Source organism: Poecilia mexicana, unplaced genomic scaffold (genome assembly GCF_051168715.1).
Source record: "Poecilia mexicana isolate PSO_F unplaced genomic scaffold, ASM5116871v1 scaffold_10, whole genome shotgun sequence".
NCBI lineage: Eukaryota > Metazoa > Chordata > Actinopteri > Cyprinodontiformes > Poeciliidae > Poecilia > Poecilia mexicana.
Window position 1 is genome coordinate 17,474,079 of NW_028263379.1, and position 23,050 is coordinate 17,497,128.

General features: G+C 39.0%; 1 protein-coding gene across 2 annotated transcripts; it reads right to left on the reverse strand.

The window, feature by feature from the left end:
* Positions 1-781: 781 nt before the first annotated feature.
* On the reverse strand, positions 782-19,508 carry LOC106930507 (MORC family CW-type zinc finger protein 3). 2 transcript variants are annotated; one of them, XM_015008097.2, is made up of 17 exons: positions 18,774-19,508; positions 18,560-18,632; positions 16,483-16,615; positions 16,074-16,294; positions 13,763-13,910; positions 13,114-13,267; positions 10,522-10,650; positions 9,817-9,936; positions 9,588-9,691; positions 9,367-9,495; positions 7,859-7,975; positions 7,559-7,636; positions 3,854-3,893; positions 3,457-3,776; positions 2,808-3,279; positions 2,384-2,502; positions 782-1,793 (listed from the first exon to the last, which is right to left on the reverse strand). In XM_015008097.2, exons 1-17 carry the CDS (start codon positions 18,810-18,812, stop codon positions 1,637-1,639), a joined length of 2,553 nt encoding a protein of 850 aa, XP_014863583.2. In that variant the 5' UTR covers positions 18,813-19,508; the 3' UTR covers positions 782-1,636. The 2 variants fall into 2 exon arrangements, with proteins under 2 accessions (XP_014863583.2, XP_014863592.2); XM_015008106.2 differs by having other exon boundaries at positions 2,384-2,499; positions 18,774-19,507.
* Between the last annotated feature and the right edge of the window lie 3,542 nt (positions 19,509-23,050).

The following is a 23,050-nucleotide window of genomic DNA, read 5'->3' on the forward strand; positions in this document are numbered from 1 at the left end:
CCTGAGACTTTTTAAAAACAAACTTTGACATTAAAGATGTCTCCAAATAAATCTAAAAACACATTTTCAGTAGAAGTGTGAAAAGTGCAGTACATAGACTGGGTTAGAACTATTTTAAAATGTCTGTTTATTTGGGAAACCTTTATGTTTCATGTAAAACAAAGGCCTAATGATGTAAAGGAGGATTTTATGCAGTGGAAACATTGTTTCTGACATCTTGGATGGATCCGCAATTACAGTGATGAGAAGTATGGATGCCATGCAGTGGGTAGCAACACAATCCATAAAGAAGTAATGTTTTAATTTGTGTTTTAATATGCAGAAAAGTCATGTAAAATTAATTGTTAACTAACAATAGCTTAATAAAGCTTTATAGCAGTTTTGAATCTCTGTCTGGCTTTAAAACTATATCAAACTATTAACTTGACGACTAAAGTGACTCATTTTTAATCAAACTGGACGGATCAATACACATATAAACCACAAAACATTGTTCTTTTGGCATAGTTTTAGTTTTTATGCCTTTGTGAATTTTGCATAACAGCCCCCCCCAAAAAAAAAAAAAAAAAAAAAAAAAAAACAGGATTTTTTTAGTGGAAGCTGCTCTCATCTCCGGCACTTCCTCATTAGGACGTGAGAGAAAAATATTTTACTACATAGCTTTGCTGCCACCCTGTGGCAAAACTACACTACTACAGCGCTCCCCAAACCATTTTTTTTCAACAGGCACTGCGCTGGAAAATAACACACAATAAAATAAAAACAGAGACAGAGCACAATAAATGGTTTCAATATTTACTTCAAACACAAAGCTTTCGTTTTTGACTTTTTGTCACATAAAAACAAATTCTTCCATCTCAATAACAGAGCTCCATGACAAATGCATGTATCAGGTGGTAAAACTATATGTAAAACAAATAGGCCAAACACAAACATTAAAATATGGCATGCAGTTTTAGATAAAAAAGAAAAACATTTTTACAGTAGATGGGCACTGACTCCACAATATTTAAAGTAACGTTTCGACAGGTTGCAGTTAAATAAGTAATACAATTGTACACAAAAGGTCAATAACTAAAAGAAAGTAGACTTTAATCCACGTGAAGAAAAACAGACATTAAACTGCAGTGATTTTTACATTTTTATGTTTTATGTAATTTGTCCTTGCTTTCAACAGAAATATTTCCATCAGAAAGTTCCCTATGAATGTCTACTAAGAAACATGTTGCAGTTTTAGTAATCCGCATCGTATACTGACTGTGTTTAAATGCTACAACGTATATACTGTATATACTCTGTATGACCACTTTTAGTTTTGACGAGGAATAGCATCATCTTAATAAGCTTATGCAGTAACACAGCCTTCTGTCCCTCCCGTGTTGAATGGTTAAGGAGTTGGAGAAGCGTGCAACGTCTATCGGAACAAATCCCTAAATACGTCATGTAGTTTAGATTCTGAACTCTGTGGTTTTTCACTCACATGCGAGACACTGTCTAACCCATTCGGTGGATTCGGGAATCTTCAAACGAGCTGATGCCATGAGGTAAGAAAACAAATGGTACGAAGGAAGAACCTGGGTGTTTAGAGTATTCCTTTGCAGGACACACAGTCATCTTGTGCAGGACTTCTTGGCACTCATAGTTTCAGTGAGTTAACCTCTATGATCTGCTGCAGGATGTTGTCCACGTCTGCCGTCTCTAAGCTGATACCGGCCAGGTCCAGCTGGGGCAGCAGGGCCGTGAGGAGCACCACCACGTTATTACGGATGTCGCGCAGATTCTGCTGAGATGATCTGACGGGAGAAAGGACAAATCGTCATTAAAGGTTGAACTGCCAGCACTTTAAAAATCAGTTTTAAGCACAAACTGATTTGCTCAATTTAAAAGTGAGAGTTTTTTTTTTTTTTTTTTACAGTGGTTTCCAAAATATTTTGTTAGAAACTCAAACTTGAAACTGTCATAGATTGACACAAAGTAGCACAAAATTGCGAAGCTAAAAAAAGCTCTCTTCTAAGAAAATAATAAACGTTTTAAAAAAAATGTGGCATTCTGCCTCCTTTATTTGGAAATGCCTAAATAAAATCCATTATTGTTAAATGTCTTAGAAGTCTAATTAAGGTCTCTGGTTTGTTAGACGCCATTAATGGAAACACACAAAACTGCAGGTTTTCTGGGTTATGGCTACCATGGCTCTGAAAACGACCCAATTTGGTACACAATATAAGATCCCAGAAAACACAAACATGAAGAAGGAGAATTGTCCATGTCTATCTTGAGCCTAATGCGTGTATGTGTGTGTGTGTGTGTGTGTGTGTGTGTGTGTGTGTGTGTGTGTGTGCATGTGTGTGAGTTATTGCGCTGTCTGAATATCTTAAATACTTACCTGCTATCGTCACAGGAGTCACCGTCACTCACTCTCACTCTGCTCTGACCTTCACTCCTCTCCTTCCTCGGTCTGCTCTCTAGTGCTGCAGCCACGTCCGGCACTGAGGTGGAGCACTGCTGGACACAGAGCATTTACAGGTTGCTGCACGAGACTTCCAGGTTCCAGTTTTATACTTTCCAAATTAGCTTTTTAATTGACGTTACTTTTCTTCTTCTCTAAATTTGAAAAACAGATTTTCTGCAGTCAAATTACAGCATAAGCACAAGGAAAATGTTTTTCCTTTAGATATGCTAGTGATACTGCATTGCTTAAGTGGGTTTGCTCAGCCATTCCTAAACAACAAAAGTGTAAATCAAAGGAATGACATGTTCAAAGAATAACTTGAGCACACCAAACTGACTACATAGATAAAATTGTAAACCTCAGCCATGACTGTTTGGCAGCCGACGTCCTTGCTGGTAGTGGATGCTGTCGGTCTCCCCGTCCCTTCTTTCTCAACAACGCCATTGGCTGTCGTCATGGTGCCTTGCGTTGTCTTGGAGACCTCCAGCCCGAGAAGGCTCCGTAGTCGCTCAGCTTCCTTCTCCAACGCGGCCAGCTTCTGCACTTTAGCTTCCCGCTCGCCCAGCTCTGGAGGCAGCACCTTGCTCTGCGGCCGCTCCGTCCTCAGTGGGGACACCATCACAGTCTGGGTGGCCAGCGGCGAGTAGGTCCAGGTGTTGGACGGGGTTTGCTGCAAAGCGTTTGACTTCTCCACTTGGCTGCTGTTGTCCTTTTTGAATGCGTTCGTTTGTTTCCTAGCAGGAAAATCCTCCGTGGGGTTTCCCGACTGCTCCGGCCTCCAGCGCTTTTTCGACATGTAGGTAAAAATAGGTCCAGACTTTCTTTTGCGACTAAAGAACATAAAGAAAATTCAGTTACTGTTGCTGTGTTTGTAAATTTATACACACATTTGATCTTTTCTTCAAACTCAACCTGAGCACTGTTCATAAACTTACTTTTAATTACACAACTTAACATGTTTTTTCATGAACAACAGCACCCCCTTGTGGTGACTCAGTTTTTCCCACCTGAAAGTGTCTGTGTGCTCCTCTTCCTTCTCTGCTGTCTCCTTCTTTTTCTCGTCCTCCTTGTCTTCAAGCCTCTGATCATTTTCCTCTTCTCTATGTTCATTCTTCTGTTTAATGACCGGATCTCTTCCAGAAGCCTTCTCCTGGGAGTGTGTTTCCGACTTTGCATCATTTGTGTGAGTGTCTTTATGCAAATCCGTCTCGTCCTGTTCCAGTCTCTGTTCATGTGTACTGTGTTCAGGTCTGTGTTTGGACGGGGAGTAGGGCTGCTCTGATGAAATACTTTCATCCTTCGCCTCTTGTTCCTCCGAGTGCCACGCCTGCAACACAACCAGGTGCGCTCATAAAACCTTACCAATGCAGTTTGGTAAAAACTGTTGCTATAAATACCACGTACCTCTTGTGATTTTTCTCGTTTTCTGCTTTTGGAATGCTCTCTGGAAGGAAACAAAAGCACAGTGAGACACTGGGAGTTTATACGTCATGGTTAGATGCAAACAGAGATGCTCACAAGTCAATTTCCCCAAGAGTCTGAAATAAGCTTTTTCTTATCAAGTTTAGTTTGCTTGCAACACAGAATTGCTATAGGTTGGGAATTCAGATCCTTCCCTTGTCCTTAGTAGTGCTGTAGTCAAGACCACTTAACGTCTGTTTTGGTCTTCAAAGATTTGTTTCAGCATGCAAATAGTTATGAGGAGCAGCAAATTAACCTGAAAATTAAATTAAAGTCTAATATTTATCCTATTCGAAACCTAAATAGACATTTCTGTTCAAAGAAAGTAATGGCAAGATATGATCACCTTTTAATGTCAGATTTCTGTAAACAAAGTGCTTCTCATCTCGTCTTTATGATGATTTACTTAACGCCTTTTGTTGCTCACACAATGCAGGTAATGATTTATTAATGAAGAGAAACAAACCTGTCCAAACAAACATGAAGAGTGAGTCAGAACGCGGTGAGTGAACGCAGAAGAATGTTTAAACTTCAGCATGAATAGAACAGGAATTGCTTTCGGTAAGTCAGAAATCTCTCCAAATAATGCCACTATCTAAGCATCGCATCGCATGCAGGTGAGCTTAAAATGATGCACACGACTGGCAGATTCTCACTTATTTTTACGTTAATTCAAACATGACGTTTTAACAGAAATAAGTTGAAAGCTTTATTGCCATTCTGCTTGTTTATTTATCTTTATGAAGAGAATCTTGGCAACATTAAGTTGGAGAGGAAAGAAATCTAACTTTAATATTTTCTCATTTTAAGCCACATTTTAGTTTTACTTTGAGTCTCAAGTTACTGAGAGTTTGTGGCTTTAGACCGATGGGCTAATTATTTCTCTCATTCTGCAGTCTTGTAGTTCAGACGCATAGCAGATCATTAATGGACGAACTCTGTCCAGCTTTGCTTATGAGGAAATGCCCTGAAACTCCCCATTAACCTGCTGCTGCTGCACTAACCACTTCTTGACACGAAATCTGTCGAAACACGTTCTGCTCTTTGACAGATTTAGAGACGTTTTCTTTTTTAGTGTTCCCAGTAATTTCCAAACAAATGAAGCTGAAGTCTAGAGTAAAAAAACAAAACAACAAACTTCCTGATAATGACTTGCATTAAATTTGCACTCTTTCTTCCGACTCTCTAAGCATTTGCATCTTCCTTAATCTTTCTGTTCATGTTCACCATTTAAGATACTTTGTAAATCGAAGCCAGTAAAATTTTTTTACTACATCTTTAGGATTTAAATAGCTGCAGTTATAAAATTATTAAATTTTTTCACGATAATTGCTGCTGTGGTTTAAAGTGCTTTAAGACTGCTGCCATATTTTCTCACCGTCCTGACAGGAGGCTCCATCTGCAGAAAGTGCAGATCAGGACGTGCAGGTAAACCGAGCTGGCAAGAGACAGCCTGCCTGGTACCTCCGACTTACATGGCTGCAAGGCATCCATTCCTGTTCTCATTAAGGAACCTTAGCAACTTTCACCTTGTAATGGAAGAATTAACTTTTGACTTTGTGTTTTTTTATTTTTTTTCCACGCCTGTGATAGTTAATCATTATGTAAAACAGCACCTTTGTTGGTATCTAAGGTATCAAACAAAGGGCTGTAACTTGGAGCCTTGCTCCAACGGAGATATAGATTTGTCCTAAAAGTCTACAGATTTGCTATTTCTGATGAGATAAAAATAAGAAATACCTCAATATAACACAAATCTCAAATGACTTGCACTTCAAACCACATCATTCTGCTCTGTTCTGTTCTGAAGTAAAATGTTTAGTTGGATCAAAGTCAGCAAAGGCAGGATAAGGCATGATCATTTTTTATTTGCTTTCTAAATGATCCTAATCCTGCCTGGGGTTTCAGGGTGCAAGAACGTAAACATTCAGTAAACAACGCTCTAGCATTGCTTTTCTGTGCTTCTCATACTGTGGCACACATGACTTAATCTCAAGCAAAGCAAGAGAGGCAGATTTATTAAAACATGACCAAAGTTGGGTAATTTTCAGCACACAAACTCAAAAATCCAATCTGTTATCGGACGGTGAACGCACCATCCCTAAGCCCCATAGCGATACTTCTCTGTGTGAATTTGTTAGACAGGGAAAAGACTAACTAGTAGTTAGTTATTTTCTAATGTTAGTAAAGTGTATAAAACTGAAGTCAGAGGAAACTCAGACGTAAAAGGTAATTTGAAGGAAAACGTCATCTTCTGAGATGCCTTCAGTACATACATATTACAGCAAAAATTATTCTGATTTAAATATTTGAGTTTTCAACCTGTATTTTATGAAACATGCAAGATTTGAGAACGTCCTTTTCCCTCTTGTTGTTAAGAGAAATGACCAAAAAGAGATCTAAGCTAGAGTATGATAAATATGTCATGAAGGTAAAACTATGCCATGCTCAACACGGCCGTGAGCCACTTTCTAGGAAATGCTAAATTACCTTTAGTCAGTTCAGCCAAATGGAATAAATTTTGGCAGAACCGTGAGGCATGTGTAAACATTTTGATGTGGAGTTTCGACTCCACGGACGAAACTAATTTTCAAGAAGGAAACAAGGGATCTAGCTCTGGAATCTGACCTCAGGAAACAGGCTGAAACACAGTCTGAGCATGCTGGGTCTGTCCTGTTATCTTATCGGGTTTCTCACACCACTCCGTGACCTCCTGAGCCCCACGCACCTCCAAATATGGTCAGTTCTGGTCATCTCACTTCCTCAAGCTAAATGCTGAGGCTGAAAAGTATCAGGCCACAAAACCGCTACAGTGTGTTACAGCGGCAAAGCTGTAACGTATGCTTCTTATGCATGTATGCTGAAATTGAAACACTTTTGGAAGGAAAGCCCCAAACACGCGGAAAGAATGAATAAATCACAGTCTGCATTTCATTTAAAGCAGATTAGTCATTTTAAAACCCACTGTTGTGGACGAAATATACTTTTTTGCAGCATTCCCACTAAAACAGGAAGTTACTACCGTATACGGAGGATGACCTCGTGTCCTCTATGACGTCATGTTTTAGGTTATCCCCTTCTGTTGCTATAAGTGAAATATGATCTGTTGTCGGGACCACACATGCTTTTTAAGCAGTAATATATCCAAGAGAATTAGAGCTACAAACTCTGTTTATGCAGCAAACACAGGTGAGCTCAGTGGATGTCAGGATGAGTTTTTGCTGGTTGAACACTGCGTTACGCATCAACACTAGATTATTTTCTTCATAATGTAACATTGTGGCTCTCTGACAACCTTTGGCAGTGAAAAACGTAAAAATGTTTGCCTTTTAGAGCTACTAAAACTGGTTTGTGTAATTCTGTGGAAAGGGTTAGGACAGAAATATTCACTCCACCACTTGCATATTGTGTATGGCAAACTCACTGAGTCACACTTCAGTCAAATCTCACAGTGGGGGGAAAAAAAAAAAAATGCTTTTCTGATTATTAGATACATGTCCTGTCACATGGAGAGCCCAGCCTTCACTTTTAAGGGCCAGAAACCGAAAAATGGAAACCGCAAGATGGCAGACACATGCACGCAGGCGTACAGGAAGACAAGTGTGTGAAAAGGTCTGTGTGAGAGGGTCTTGTGAAAAAGGAATTTACAGTTTCTTGTGGCTTTTCTGGTAGCTGGGTGTTAACTGTTCCCCGCTCTCCTCAGCTTCCTCTGGCGATGAGCAGCTTCTGCAAAACCATGAGGCCCAACACAACATCAGTCACTGCTAAAATACAGGTTGGCTGAATGTCACCAAAAACACAAAAACAAACAAACACTGGCAGCTAAAACATCACATGAAAAGCAGCAGAAGTTGCATTCACTTTTTTATGTTAAGTGGGTAAAAAGAAAACAAAAAAAGTCTAATAAAAGTGAATATTCCTGCTGGAAGACATGTAAAAATGCTCCACCTGTAACGTGGATTGGGATTCTGGCTGCAGCTCCAGTTTTCTGGCATGACCTTGTAATGACACGGTGGGACACTTCGCCATTTCAGACACTCCTCGCACTGTAGCCACACAGGACCCCTGCAAAGACAAGCAAAGCTGGTGGTTAGCAGAAGATTTTATAAGATTACTATGATTATAAATATTACAGCTCAGTATTATGGTTGAACAGCCACAAAGTATTTTTCCAGTGTATATTATAGTCTTAAACCGGACCTTTCATCCTTCGTTTTCAAGGAGATACTTGAAGGTTTTGGGACAAAACTGACCAGGATGGATTCAGCCAATGGATGGATAGATGGAGACACTTTCAAGAGTCACCACTTATTTAAGGTCATTTAAAGTTTTCCATGAACAATATACCTCAATCTCCATTTGGGAAATTGAGGATATAGGTTGAAAAAGAACATTTTTCATTTGCTTATTTACCGTTTCGTGCTTCATTTATGATGATTAATATTTTAGAGGAAATTCTGAACTCAGAAGGATGAATGAATATAAAACACGTTCTCTCTTGTTTCAACTCATTAACATGGAATCAGAAATCTGTAGGAGTTGTGAATGAGAGGCTTTGTCTAGTTTAGTAAATAAGGCAAAGGAAGTTAATTTGCATAGCATCACTCCTGCACAAGCCAATGCATAGAGCTTTGGAGTGGGTCAGAGGAAAAACATTAAAAATAACAACTTAGCTTAAAAAAGATCTCTGTACGCCAAACATTTAAAAGCGTTGACTTACGTCACGTAGTTTGTTCTCAAACTGGCAAGTTATGTCACTGATCAGTTAATTCTCAGATTCTTTGATTGAAGCACAAAAATGTCTAAAAACACTGATTTAAAGGAAGCAACCATTTCTGCACTTCTCAGGTTTCAGAGAGTTTTCTCCAGAACGGAAGGAGCATTAAAGCTAAATGCCTCATTGTCCTGGAAACCATGAGTAGGTCTTTAAAGACCAGAAGGGTCAAAATGGTTCACGCTTGACAAGCAACTTGCCGATCTTTGCCCAAGACCTTTCAGTGCTTTTTAGACCAATAGCAGCATTTATCCTTTATCGAAAATGGCAGTTAGTCTGGAGTAACATGATCCAGTTTCCTGTTAGTCAGGACTCTGGCAGCACCATTTTGGGTGAACTGCAGCTTCCTGGTTGACAAGCTTGCACTAGTTTTCTGTCTCATTTTGACAGAAAAACCAAAAGGTAACAATCAGCCGGTCCAGGCAAAACAATTCTGTAACTTTTTTAAATGCTGTGGCTTAAACGACAAATGCAACTCAATGAAAAATGGGAAGAAAATTCATCAAAAGTCTGAATAATGTCTGCTTGAGGAGGCAATAAGATAAAAATAATAATGGAGTGAGAAGAGAGCCTTGAACGTTGATGAGTACAGAGCCCACGGGGGTTGTCAGCACTGACGTAATAAAAATGAGATCAGACATATTTCCATCTGCTACACAGAAGAGGTAAACCAAAAACTCACACGTCCGCCTCCTCTTGGTCTTCGCTGTCTTCTTTATCTAGAGCCTGAAACTCTCGCTCCCTGGCCCTCTTCTCTGTCACCTCCCTCCAGTAGTCATTAAGTTTAAGACCCAGAGCGCCAAGGGTGAGTCTTGACAGCAGAAAGAAAACAAAGTCTTTATCATTTTTTCCCCTAATTTGCTAAAGAGCAGGTAAGGGAGGCTAAGCTTTGTTGTGAGGTACCTGTACTCTTTAGTGTACTCAAAGTCCTGCTTGTTGTGAGCAGGTTTGAGAAAATTACACTCAATGATGCCGATCACCCCGATGCCTACCCTTTGACCCGAGGCCTGCAAAAAAAAACAAAAAAAAAAAACAAAACAATAACAATGAGGTAGATTAATACTTAGCACAACATAACATCCATCCATCCATTCATAACATGTCAAGTGACAAAAATTATTATTTTTGTCACCTTTAGCTGGCAGCCCACTTTCTCATAGGCCTTAATGAGTCGGTTCCTGTGGTACATCATGATGCCATAGTGCTCCTTCTTCTTAGGGTTCACGCCGAAAGTCACCTTCACTTTCTCTTTCTGATGAGCAGCAGTCAGGGAGAAACGGCGCTACACACGGGCACGCTCCACATTTTTTAAAATAAAAAACAAAAACATGATTAAACTCACATATCTTTGCTCACTAAGTAGATGTAGGGCAACGCAGAAGCCAAATAATGACTGGCATTTTTGATAATATAACTTGAGGGAGATTTTTTAATGGCTCTTTCCATTATTTAAAGTATTTTTATCTTCTGTTAATTCACTGTTTGAAGGCAGCTAACCCAAACTCAGCGCTTCATTAAAATTGATCAGTCCGGATTATTAACTTTCTAACACTTTCCAGTCCCTTCGTATTGAATAGAGAACATTCAGTAAAATCATTACTGAAGGAAAATATCCCATTATTAAGGCAACAATTGTGAGTTCCATCAATTTCAATAATAACAACAATGTTTCTAATCTAAGCCTTTTTTAAAATGAAAATGTTCCCTTTTCAGCTGTATCAGTTCATTTTGTAATCCATGATTCCCTGTTAATAAATGACGTGATTCAACACGTGAAGCCAAGAGCTTCCGACTTCTGCTTAGTTTGAGCATATATATGCAGATAACACAAGGATACGCTAAACTGAGGCTTGTAGACGTCATGTTCGATGTGAGTCAGACTCTTGGACACCAACTTGGCCAGGACTTTCTTCCCTCGTAGAATGACCTGCGTCCGTGGCTTCAGGTACAAGATACTGAGGTAGGCCTGAGAAAAACAAGCAAGCAAAGAGAAAATGCAAATACTGACGTATTTTAAATTATTATTATTTTTTTATTTATATTTTTTGGGGTGACAAGTTGTCTTGGTTGAGAGTATAAAAAAAAAAAACCCAAATTTTTTAACAAACTTTAAAGTTGTTTCACAAATCTGAAATCCAGCACGCTTCTTACAATTTAAAACAGGTAAAACAGAGCTGTAGTCAAACCCTCCAGGCTGCTTCAAAAGGGAACTGGGGCAGGCTTACTAGAAAACCACAGATGTCTTTGGTGGTGGAGAGGTTCTTGGTTTCTGCTTGAAACTGGAGCTCAAAAACCTACACTTACCCTTTTCCCCCTCACGTGCGTGGGGCTCACCTTGACCTGAACCACAACCACTGCACCTGCTTCAGTCTGGGCCTGCTCAGAACTCAACTCAGCTTTGTGAGCCATCCAGCGCTGTGAAGAGGCGTTTGCCCTCTGACAGATTTCTTCTGTTTCTTTTAACTTTTGTCAAATGTTAGTGTTCATTTTCATAGGAAACCCCCGCCATCAAAACCAGGTTGGCCTAAGAAGCCTGCTCCACAAAACCAGTCCAAACAACTACTGGTCACCAGTTCATTGGATTTCTAACATGCCAAGCTTTAGCTCTGGTCTGATCCCAGTGCCAATTTGGTGGAAGATCAGGAAATCTAAAAGCTAAGAAATGTTTTCATCATTTGAAAACTGATTTTTTCCTGTTTTTTACGCTGCCTGCTGCAAAAACCACAAAATTTTACTAAGTATTTTTGGTCTAGTTTCTAGAGCAAATACCTTAGATAACGCTAATCTATGAGTAACTTTTCAGCAAGACATAGGAGCTTGCTTTAAGTCAATAAACCTTTAATATTAGTAATAAAAAAAACACTAGTACCACTGGCACTTTTACAGACATTTTTCCCATGTTACAAGTGAAAAAGTCTGGAACTAGTAATTTTGGTATTAAGAAATTATTGACTTAAACCTGTTTCTGAATTTGTGTTTTTGCTGTGATATTTTTGTCTAATGTGAATTAGTTTCATGCTCTGAATCACTTAATGTGTGTCCGTTTTTTTTTTAAACATTTGAAACTGTTTTATAGTCACAATTTGATGCAAAGTAAGTTGTCAAGCTAACCAAGTTGGCCAGAGCTGCTTCACTGAGCTCACTTTCTGTCCACAATAAGAACTAGAGAGAGTGCTGCAAATAAACAAAGCAAAGCCAGAGCGTTTGCTAGCTGAGCAGAAACCAAAGCGTCTTAGAGAAGAGCGACCCTCAGCCCTGGCTGCTGCAGGAGAACAAAACCTGCCTACTTTAGAGTGAAAACATACGAGTAGCTAAACACAGCTGGATAGGGACGGGTTGAGTGTTACCTAGCAACCAGGCGCTATTTTTGTGAAGGCCAGAACATTCGGAAGTAAGATGAGGAAGTGCAGCAGATTGCTTCTGAAATATCTCCAGCCAAGACTCGACGATCTCCATTTATGATTTAATACATGAGCAGAGCAGCAGCTCCCTCATTTCCCTTCACTCCTGTAACTATTTTACTCTTCCAGGTTTGTAACTTTGATTCGTATTTGACGTTATTGTCAAACTGAGCTGAGCTGAAACAGGAAATTACTGTGGCAGAAGCCGAGGGGTCTTTTCAGTCAGGATGTACGTAATCCTTACACTTACTATGAGGAAGTCCACAGAATGCCGTTAAAAGCAGCCAGCTCATCCAAAAACAAGAGCTCTGATGAAAATTAGAAACAGATCATATTGCTTTAGCTTCCCTTCATTGGCTCCCTGTTAAATGCAAATGCAATTTGAAATTCCCCTTCTTACGTATAAAGCCCTGAATGATCAAGTTTCATCACACATCAGAGAACTGATTGGTCCAGTTGTTATCTTGATCTATCTCTAGTTATGCTGCTATATGTGTAGGGTTAGGGTTACTTTCTTTTTCTTCTTCTACTCTCAACTTTGCATTATTTTCTGTTATTTCAACTGTTGAATTTATGTTTCTATGTGTTTTTTTCTCTTCATAGAAGCCAAAACTGGCTTGGTGCTCTGTGATAGCTGAGATTCTGCTGTACGTAGAATATTCAAAATTTTCAAAAATCTAAAGATTTTCAAAAATCTAGACGCAGTTTAAGTTCACTATTAGGTTAAACATGCAGCTTATTTACTTTGTTGTTTGGGAGATAGTAAGGGGAATTGAGATCATTTCTAGTAACTCTTATTTTTAGCCAAAAATGCAAGGTTGTTGAGTTATGCGCAGAAGCTTTTATCTGCTCGGTGAAATGCAGATTGTTGTGCCAATGATTCAACAGATTTAATGGGTTTCACAGCTGTAACATGGTCAGTTTGCTCTGAAAGGACTTTTGATGTGCTCACACCACAGTAAAATAAACACAATGCTCCAACAAAGGCTAAATTAATTATTCTTATAATAAGCAAACGACCGGCTCACCCTTAGGCTGTAATACATGTCTGGGATGTTTTGCTCCGGTCTCAGGGACCCGTTGTTCCTCAGGCCCTGCTTCAGCTCCTCAAAGTGAATCTCAGGCAAACGAAAGTCAGTTGAATCGGTGTCGAAGTCAATCTCAGTTTTACCATCTTTGGCTCTTCAGGGACACAAAACAAAATAAGCGTTAGAGCACGTTTTCCAGCTCTGAAGCTGCTTTAAAGGAGTAACGAAGGATTCAAGACATAAACGACAGTAAAACCAAGTTTGAATCACAGATTCAACTTTTACTTAAAACTCCCTCTAAATGTCACGCGGCCATTTTTAATCTGCGGTGCCACACGTCTGAGCACAGAAAATATGATCAGGAGGAAGTGAAAAAACATGAGAAATTTATAGAAATAATTTGATTACCATCTTTTTTTTCCCAAGATATTCACAGGAAGTGGCAAAAAGAAAAAAAAAACTTATACTGCTTGTGCCCCAGTAAATTGAGGCTTGTGATAAAATCATCCTCTAACTTAAACAAGCCTACACACATCTGCTTCTGTCCTTATTATCAAGCATCTAACACTCAAGTGAGCCCAAATCAAAGAAAGAATTGTGACAATCAATACGAAAAAAAAAACGACACAAAAAAGTGTCTGTTTCTAACCTGCGGATATTCCATATCAGGATCTTGGTGCCTTTTTTTGAAGGAATGGAGTCGAAGTGGGTGAGTATCTCCTCCTGGGACTTGATGATGGAGTGTTGCAAGATGGCTGCCAGGCTGGCCTCTGAGTCTTCAGTCACAACCAGAGACCGTAGCGCTGAGTTAAGGTCCGATCATGTGTTAAAGTTTACATCTAGACAGTGGTGGCTTTTGATAAAGGCAACACGGCTTCCCGCCCAGGGCAAACCTAGCTATGGGGCGCCCCGACTGAGATTTCTGTCGCAGACCGAATACAAAAGCTGTCTTGTATTAAACCATAAAATAAAATAAAAAAATGTAAGAAAAAATGTGTTTCCCCTAAATAATTGTCACTCTTAGTTATCAGTAGCTAATAATAGCACTTTTTTAATTCTTGCAAAAATGAGAACAGGAAGCCGGCATGTCACACGTACACACAGTCCGCTCCAACTACAGAAAGAGTCACAAGCTTTTTACACTAGCATTGTCTGAGGGTTACCAAACACACCAGAAGTCTGGGATCCAACATCTGGCTCGGATCAGAACCACTGTAACCTTTCAGTCAGGATGCTGAACCCCGAGGAACGCTCTACCCATGCAGAACCTCCTGCATGGGTGGAAAAACACAATAGGATCACATTTAACCCAGCTGCTGGTGGGCCAGGTACATTCAGTATCAAAGAGAAGCTAAATACTAAAACCATACTAACAAAACGCAATTCCTAATTTTCTCAAACATAAGATTACATTTCTTCCCCCATTTTATTTTTTGGAATCCATGTTTGAAGCTGCATCTAAACAAACTTGGATCTAAGTGAAAAAGTAATTAATCACACCCACTTGTTTATTAAATCAAATGCAATCAACCAGATGTTTTTTTTTTTTTTTTTTGAAAAGCTGAGTACAATTTCACCGGCCATATCTACACCAGACTGCAAAATCCGTTTGGCAAAACTTGTCTGACAATATGAAGTGGGTCCAAAAGCACATCATGTGCTGATCTAAAGTCTGACTGAGCCAAGATGATTCATGATTAAACACAGGACCTGGGGAGTGGGAGAAGTTAGTTTTTTTGTTTTTTTTTACTTGCAGGTTGTCTTGCCCTTAATGAATGAAATCATCTTGATTAAACTTTGAGGAACAGTCTGTTTTCTCAACAGTTTGTTTAGTTTAGGATTCACTTTATTATTGAACAACTAAAATGCTTGTTGTCAATTTCCGTATTCATAGACGTCAAACCTAAGTATCCAAGGAAGAAAAAGTGAGGTTCTGGCTTTCTTATCAACTTTTCTTGAAGTAACAGACCTCGCAGTGAGACGTTTACTGTTTTCCTTCAACATAAATCTCCCTTACAGAGGGGCTACAACAGAGCTTTTGCCCAATGAGGAAGGGGAGCATGTCTATTTTTTAACAATAAGGCTCTCACTGACAACTCCTGCATGCACTGGAGCGTTGTCCTACGTAATAAAAGGCAACGTCTTCTGCATAGAAACAGACTTTTTCTGTATCAGTGTTTGAAGAAGACGTCTTCTAAAACATTTTGTTTGGATTTAGCGTGATCCACACACGGTTCATCAATCAGAGTATAACAACATTGGAGAGTATGTTTTCGGAAATTCCTTAACCCAGTTTTGATGTTTCAACATTTTTGTCCTGTTCATATGTGGTCAGGTTTTAAACTCCCTAACCTTGTTAGGCCATGTCTCTGAGCCCTGAACACCTTGGTCACAACAGGACTGGAAGAAAATGGGTTTGTGGTGGCTTTTCTCAAATCTTTGTCAGTTCATTTACATTTTTTTTTTCAATGTGTCTTGTGACCCTGTTGCATATTTTTAACAGGATATTTGATGGTGATTGCTCCCCAATATCTTTGCAACTTCAACAGTTCTGCATCCCTGTGAAACACTTCTATCAATTTTGGACTTTTCAGAGCCTGTCAGGTCTAATTTTGTGGTCCGTTTAGCCCGAGGACTAGAAGCAGCCTAATTACTATGATATAAGGTGTTGATCTCTTCAGACCACAACCTCACTATACAGGTCCATACAAGCTGGTGTTGAAAAATTTACATAAGTTACAAAATGATCAAATTTCTCACTTCCCTCATAACTACGCAACAGCGTGCTTTATTACAGCGCAACAGATTTACATGCAGGATGGAGGTATTTATGCTAGAGCTATCGCTGTACCTAGATGAGGACAAAACAAAACAAAAAAAAAAAGAATCACACGTATTGATACTAACAATAACCAACAAACACAGAGCGTGTTGCATCTTAGGCTTTTTAAAAAGGATATTGGTCTGTTGATTGAAGGGGACTATGGGAACAATGACTGCCTGCGCTTTGATGTTTTGCAGGTAGGTCTGAGAGAGCAGTCCCACAGTCTGACAGCCGCCATTTTTGGTGAAGATGAGCGCATCCCGGCCCAGACGCATGGAGCCGGACTTGAAGCCGTTTCCATACAAGCCGATGGCCTGCTGGCTGGCTTTACCTGAGCCCTTTTCTGTGAAGCCAAAGCTGGAATGAAACGGGACGACGATACTGATGACACTCAATACGACCATGGACATGTAATACCACAATTACTGTTATAAATCAGTAATTAATGAATAGGTTATTGTTATTATTTTTTAATTGATGTTTAGATATGCTGTGGGTTCTTGTGTTTTCCACGTAAACGTCTTGTTTCAGTTCTTCTGACTCACCTGAGCATCTTGTGCAGCTTATTAGGTGTCATCCCACTGCCATTGTCTGTGAAAGTCAGACAAAGCTGATCGTCGATTTTAACTACATCTATCCAGATCTGTTTGGCACAGACACCGGGGTCTGACGCATTGTCTGGAGGACGAAACGGGAGAAAATGCAAAACTTAGAAAAGAAAGAAACACACAGGAAAAGGGGAGGACTGAGATTACAGAGAAACAATTGATAAAAGAGTAACTCCTCTTGCAGATGCTGACAGAGGAGCACAGCTTTGTAACTGATTAGTTGTCCTGTAGTGTTTATAAACGGTGTTTTTGTGAAATCCTGCGAGTCTTAACCAGATGGAGTTCCTATGAGGAGCACAATCAAACAACCTGCAGAGCTAATCTGCACATGCATAAAATGTGAAGGTTAACTCTGTTAAATGTTAGAATCCAGAGTGTAGCTTCCTCACATAGTAAAACCAAAAACTACTTATGCAGGTGCATCTCAATCGGAGCCTCCAGATGAAAAGAAAATCTACAGATAGATTGGTCTGCTCATCCTTTTGAACTTTCGGTTGTCTTGTACAAGACTTTCGAATGACTCTTTCACATCTGATCAGGTAAGAAAAGCAGCCGCTGTGAATGTGATGTGAATATCTGTTTAAAAATCTGTTTTAGCAATCAATGATTATTTAAAGTAACGTTCTGTAATCCGCTCAAAGTCTGAGACACGAATCTCTGGCTATGTGACTCAGACGTAAAAAAAAATTACCAACAGAAAGTCAGTCACAGGTTTTTTTTTGGCTAAACAACTATCCCCAAAAAGAGGTCAGTGTTATAATACACACTTTTTTATTTAAGCAAAATGTTTATTATAACATTTTCTAAATTTAATATTCTCTTAAAATTCAATTTATGTGCGATTTGACCAATTTTATAATTATTTGCTTTTCAAATTTGTTGTAATATTCACCAGTCAGACAGCAGTCAAAACTGAGAACGACGATTTTCTGCCTTCTTGTAAATTTATCCACATAAATAGTTATAGTGGGCCAGATTTGGCCCTGGGGCCTTGAGTTTTACACATGAGGCTTATGTCATTAAACGTGTCAACAGTTTAAGGATCTATGCAGCACCGTGAACACTTTGACACTTTTGAGACTGTAGTTGTTTTAAGATGGTACAAGTCTGCTCTGGTTTTGGCACGATTCAGACCAAGTATAAGGTTCTAACCTCAAGGAACAACAAATTTGGATTTATATTAAATCAATATGTCAAGAGATTTGTCTAATTCAGGTAAGATACTAACAGCTCATAAACTCTGAACCGAGCCTCAGCTCAAAAATCCTGAACTGTCCCTTTAAATGTGCGCAGATAAAACGTGGGGGATGTAGTTTTGAAGGTCGTTTTCTGAGCAGTGAATGGCAGTTCAGTACGAATACTGTACCAAATATTTACAGATTTGAGCACATCTGGACTGCAGCGGGGTTAGGTTTAACTCCATGACACTTTGCAATGTAAAGCCTTCCTATAGCTCCTCGCCGGACAGTGCATTACCTAGTAATAACACACAGCAGCACTGATGCAAAATTTACAGATCTAACAGGACGTATTAACTGCAGCCCTGTCACAGTTCCTGTTAAAAGCCCTGCAGCCAAATAATGGCGGTTGGGTCTTAGCCAATGAGAGCACACAGAGTGGAGGCATGACAGCCCAGAGAGAGACGCTGTGAAGTCACGTTGCACCCCAACAGCCGCGTTTATGCTTTAAACCCCAGAAAGTCTAACACCAAACCGTTCAGAAAACATTCCTCCAGCAGGGAAAGTCTGCAGAATTCACATTATTTTGAATGTACGCAGATGTACACGCTCGACAATAAAAGAAAGCTTGGTTAGACTGATGAAGTCTGGAGTCTCTAAGAGGAAGTCCATCGCTCCAATTTAGAACAAAGTTTGCGAAACACGCAGCTTTCGGTGTGCGACAGCGGAAGAGAGCGCAAAATGAAACCACGAATTGTTGCAACAGCATAATAATACAGAGTGCAGGTGCGCTGCCCTATGCAAAGTTTCTATGTAATCGTGTCATTGCAGTTTACCTATTAACTCCGCCACCGCGCTGAACGGCCAGGTATGACTGGTGGAGTTGCTGTTTAGAAAGGAAGGGCTCATCTGGAAAAAAACAAACAAAAACAAACAAAAAATTAAACATAACAATCAGCCATTAACGCTCCTTCTGATGTTCATTAATCAACGCGATTCTTTGGAGCAGAAATACATGATTGTAATGTTTGAAAAACTTGAAAAACTTACGGAACTGAGGCGAATCCCCTGCTCGCTTAACCTCGCCATGTTTTCTCTGTGATAATATTGCTTCTGAGAGCAGGTACGTAACTTCACACGGCAGAGTGGGTGCGTCCTGTGGGTCGCAGACAGAGGAAGTGCCGCATTTAATCATTTAAACCGACTTTGAGCTAACTAATGACACATCGTTCACGTCCGAGTGCATCTTTTCTTTTAAGTGTCGTTACGCATAAATCACATAGACGATCGTTTCCCTCCCCGTTTTGCAGTTATCGTGTTAAGCTATAGGGCATGATTGTGGTTTGGTGAGTGCTCTTATTTTCCTATCTGTTGCAAAGTGAGTCTGAACTGCATGTAGCAGTTCAGACTCTACATGCATGCAGCCAATTCGGCTGCATGCAGAACTGATAAAAAAAAGAAAAAAAGAAAAGATTCTTGCTTTACCTCCTGGACTAAAATGAAACAATCTAGTTTCAAAAATAGAATATTGTAACGACTTTGTTCTGTGTATGTATGTGTGTATTTTAGAAATGTACGAAGAAATAACTTTAAAAAAAAAAAAAAAAATAAAATCAAGAAAAGCCCAAACAGACTGAGCAACAAAAGGTCCAAAATAAAATAAAAATGTAATGAGAATAATCAATACCTCCTTTAGATAGATAGATAGATAGATAGATAGATAGATAGATAGATAGATAGATAGATAGATAGATAGATAGATAGAGTGCTGCACCCTGCCATATTACCAGAAAGTTAAGTGGAAGGAGAAAATGTGGGAAATGTTACACCTCATCCTTGAAAAAATTGCAAAAGCAAAATTTACTCAAGAGTTTGGGAAAGAGTCACAAGACGTGGGTTGTGGGTGGAGTCAATGTTTTAAGATTCTCCAAACACAAACACTTCAAAGCCATAAACTACAACTATTTTATGTTAAGTATGTTAAGTCTTTCCAGGAAAAAAGACAATAGCAGAACCGTCTTACCTTGCCTAAGGAGAAAAAGGACTGGATTTTTGCTCAGGGTTGCATAGTGAGCTTTGCATTTCATTTGGAAATCAAAGTCCCAGCGTCGTTGCTTCAGGTCCCGTGTGAAAAGTGTTCAGGGATGAATAGAGTCGTGCTACCTGCTGGTGTTGGTTCACTGTGTTTTCTAAAGTCGACTGTCAGTGTAGGAACTTTAAGAACACTGAGTTTCCTGTTGACTAACAAGCTTTTCAGAGGCAGAGGTTTGCTTTTTCCACAGGACTCGTCACCTGCCCACACGACCAAAAGCACCAATACCTCGTTTGTTCTCCACAGGGTCAGTGAACTTCACTGGCCGGCAAACCCTCATGACCTAAAGCACCTGGAGAATTTAAAACTGAACAAATGGGTTTCATTAACTATAATGCATAGTTATAAAAATTAACCTTAATACCTCAGAGTGAAATATGTCACTCTGTGTGTTATTAATATATACGTCTGCATTATGAATCTCATTCTCTAAATTAAATTATTGAACTGAATCAACTTTCCGTAACGCTATCATTTATTGAAAATCCACCATACATTTCAGCAGTAGTGCAGTGCAGTTGGAGATGTAACAAAGAAACAAACTTCCATTACACTGTGCATAAGTTCAAGGTTAATAAGCCTTGTGTGTCCGGTTTAACTCTGCTGGGACAGGAGAGATTAAAGTGCAGTTTGTAAATGATATCTGCCAACTTTAATCTATCGGAATAAATAAAATAAATAAAATAAAATCATTCTTATGTGCAACTTGATAAACCACAAAACGATTTTCTTTTATTTGGCTTTATAAGGAATGTTTTTTGTTTTTTTTCATTTTAATATCATTAGAAGAAGGGCCATAAACATACAGCAGTTCATTACTGAAAAACAAACTTGGTCACACCCATCCATCACACTTGGTAAGACGCAACAAATGTTTTTGTAGAAAGCTCTCTCTTAGTTACTGGAAATAGACTAAAAATAAATTCTAGGCTGACAAAATAAAAATAAAAAAACATGAACAACAAAGTTTGGAAACTGTCTGGGGATTTTTTTTATAAACATTTAATAATTTGTTCTTTTATATTTTGTCTTAACAAAATATTGCATGCTTGATTGTTTACAGTGATGCACATGTAGAGTTTAAGTCATTTTTGGGATCAATTTATTAATCTCTTTACCATGGAGAAAGTCAACGTCCCTCAGCCACCAGGCATTCCTCATAGACAAAAATCAAGTTGTGGCAAAAGTTCCATAAAAAAATAAGCCTAAACAAAGGTTTATTTATTTCATGAGTCCTACTTTGTTCAACTCAAATCCAGATCATTCAAACTGCACAACAGAAAAGAATGAGACTGAACATTGTAAACACACATAACATCTTTGTAACGTACATTATCTCTTCTTTTCAGAGAAGTCTAAGTTGTTTACCTATGAAAGTCAACTAAATCAAGCTAAACAAAGAACATGTCCGCTCAAATGACTTACTGTGGACAACTAAAATGAGATCAAGTTGAATTGTTTATGCTCCTACAACAAAACACACCGTCTAAACAAGTTATTGCTCAGGCTGATATTCTCCTGCCCTTTAGTACTGCTTTTGAGAACCTGAAAAACCTCATGCATCAACTAAACGCTAGAGAATTTACCATCAACATTCAGAGAAGATTTTCACCAGCTTTCTCTAAAATCCATTTGTAAGGACATACATTTTCTTATCCTAATTCACACCCACCAACCACATCATCAGACAAATCTCGCAAGTAACGAGGACTTTGTGACGTGGTGCATTGTCCTGCTGCAAGTTAGCTTCCAGGATCTTCTTCTGTGGAACCAGATCCCAGATTAAATTTATTTTCACAGGGCACCTTTCCAAGTACAACATTTATAAGAAAAACCTTTGCACATGAGGATTGATCAGGATGTTAATTTAACCTACGACCTGCTTTTGTCTGTCTGTCTGTCTTTTTTTTTGTTTATCTTGGCTGTTGTGGAAAACTGCCTCACACCTCTGCAGAACAATACTCAACAATTAGGCAACTTGTACTTGGCTCTTGTCAAGATTTATCAGTTATCCAAGTGACTTATTATTATTATTATTATTATTAATTCACTCTATTCAATCTAAGCTGTCTCTTTGTCTCTCTCTATTGGGAACTTCATTTGGGTTGTGATGTTCCTCGAGTTACCTCAGAAGTCAAATGCACACCGCATCTTCTCAGGAATGTCATTCATGAAACTGTTCAACTACTTGTTATTGGACTTTCGTATAAAATCCAGATGAAACACACAACACAATAGATTTTGTAGTTTTAATGCAGCAAGATCAATATTTTCTGGTATTGGAAGCAATGACATATCAATGTGAGGATAGAAACAAGGTTACATTTTGGGGATGATTATCATAGCTCAGCATGGTCATCTATTTTGATAAAGAACGTTAACAAGAGCTACATGCTATGCCTGGTGTAGATTTTCTCTTGATTGTGAATTTTATGCTTTTAATAACCTTTTAGCTGTTTTTATATGTTGTGTAAAAATGTATGTATGTGAGATGATGTTTTATGTGATGCTGTTAATGTTTTTATTTTTGTTGCCCCCCAAAGGTGGTGGAGAATGACCGAGCTAAGATCCTGTGGTGGGACTTCCAGATCCAGACAGACAAGATGGTAATGGCGAACCAACCGGACATTGTGGTGGTGGATAAAGAACAGAAGAAAGCCGTTGTGGTGGATGTAGCAATACCAAGTGGCTACAACATCAGGAAAAAGGAGCATGAGAAACTGGAGAAATACCAGGGCCTCAGAGAGGAACTGGAGAAGGCCTGGAAGGTGAAGACCACAGTGGTGCCTGTGGTCATAGGGGCCCTCGGGGCAGTCACCCCCAAACTGGAGCAGTGGCTCAAACAGATCCCAGGAACAACATCAGACATCTCAGTCCAGAAATGTGCAGTTCTAGGCACAGCCAAGATACTGCGCAGAACCCTCAAGCTCCCAGGCCTCTGGTAGAGGACCCGAGCTCAGAGGATGAAAGAGACCACCCACGGAGGGTGAGAGGGGAATATTTATATATATATATATATATATATATATATATATATATATATATATATATATATATATATATATATATATATATAATTTTGGACTGGTTAGACAGTTGTATTTCGAGCCCATTATGTTGTAAATAATTAAAGATTTAAATAGAATAAATTAACGTCTTCAGTCAGGCTTCAGTCAGTCAGTCAGACAAAAGAGTAATTTACTCTTTTGTAACTCTTTTGTAAAAGAGTAATTTA

Excerpts from the sequence above, each read along its gene's own strand:
- LOC106930507 (XM_015008097.2), bottom strand. The coding sequence starts at position 18,812 with ATGGCGAGGTTAAGCGAGCAGGGGATTCGCCTCAGTTCC. Across the intron at positions 13,268-13,762 it reads CTGATATGGAATATCCGCAG|AGCCAAAGATGGTAAAACTG; the intron begins GTTAGAAACAGA and ends GTGTCCCTGAAG. Across the intron at positions 7,976-9,366 it reads GACCAAGAGGAGGCGGACGT|GGGTCCTGTGTGGCTACAGT; the intron begins GTGAGTTTTTGG and ends TTGTCTTTGCAG.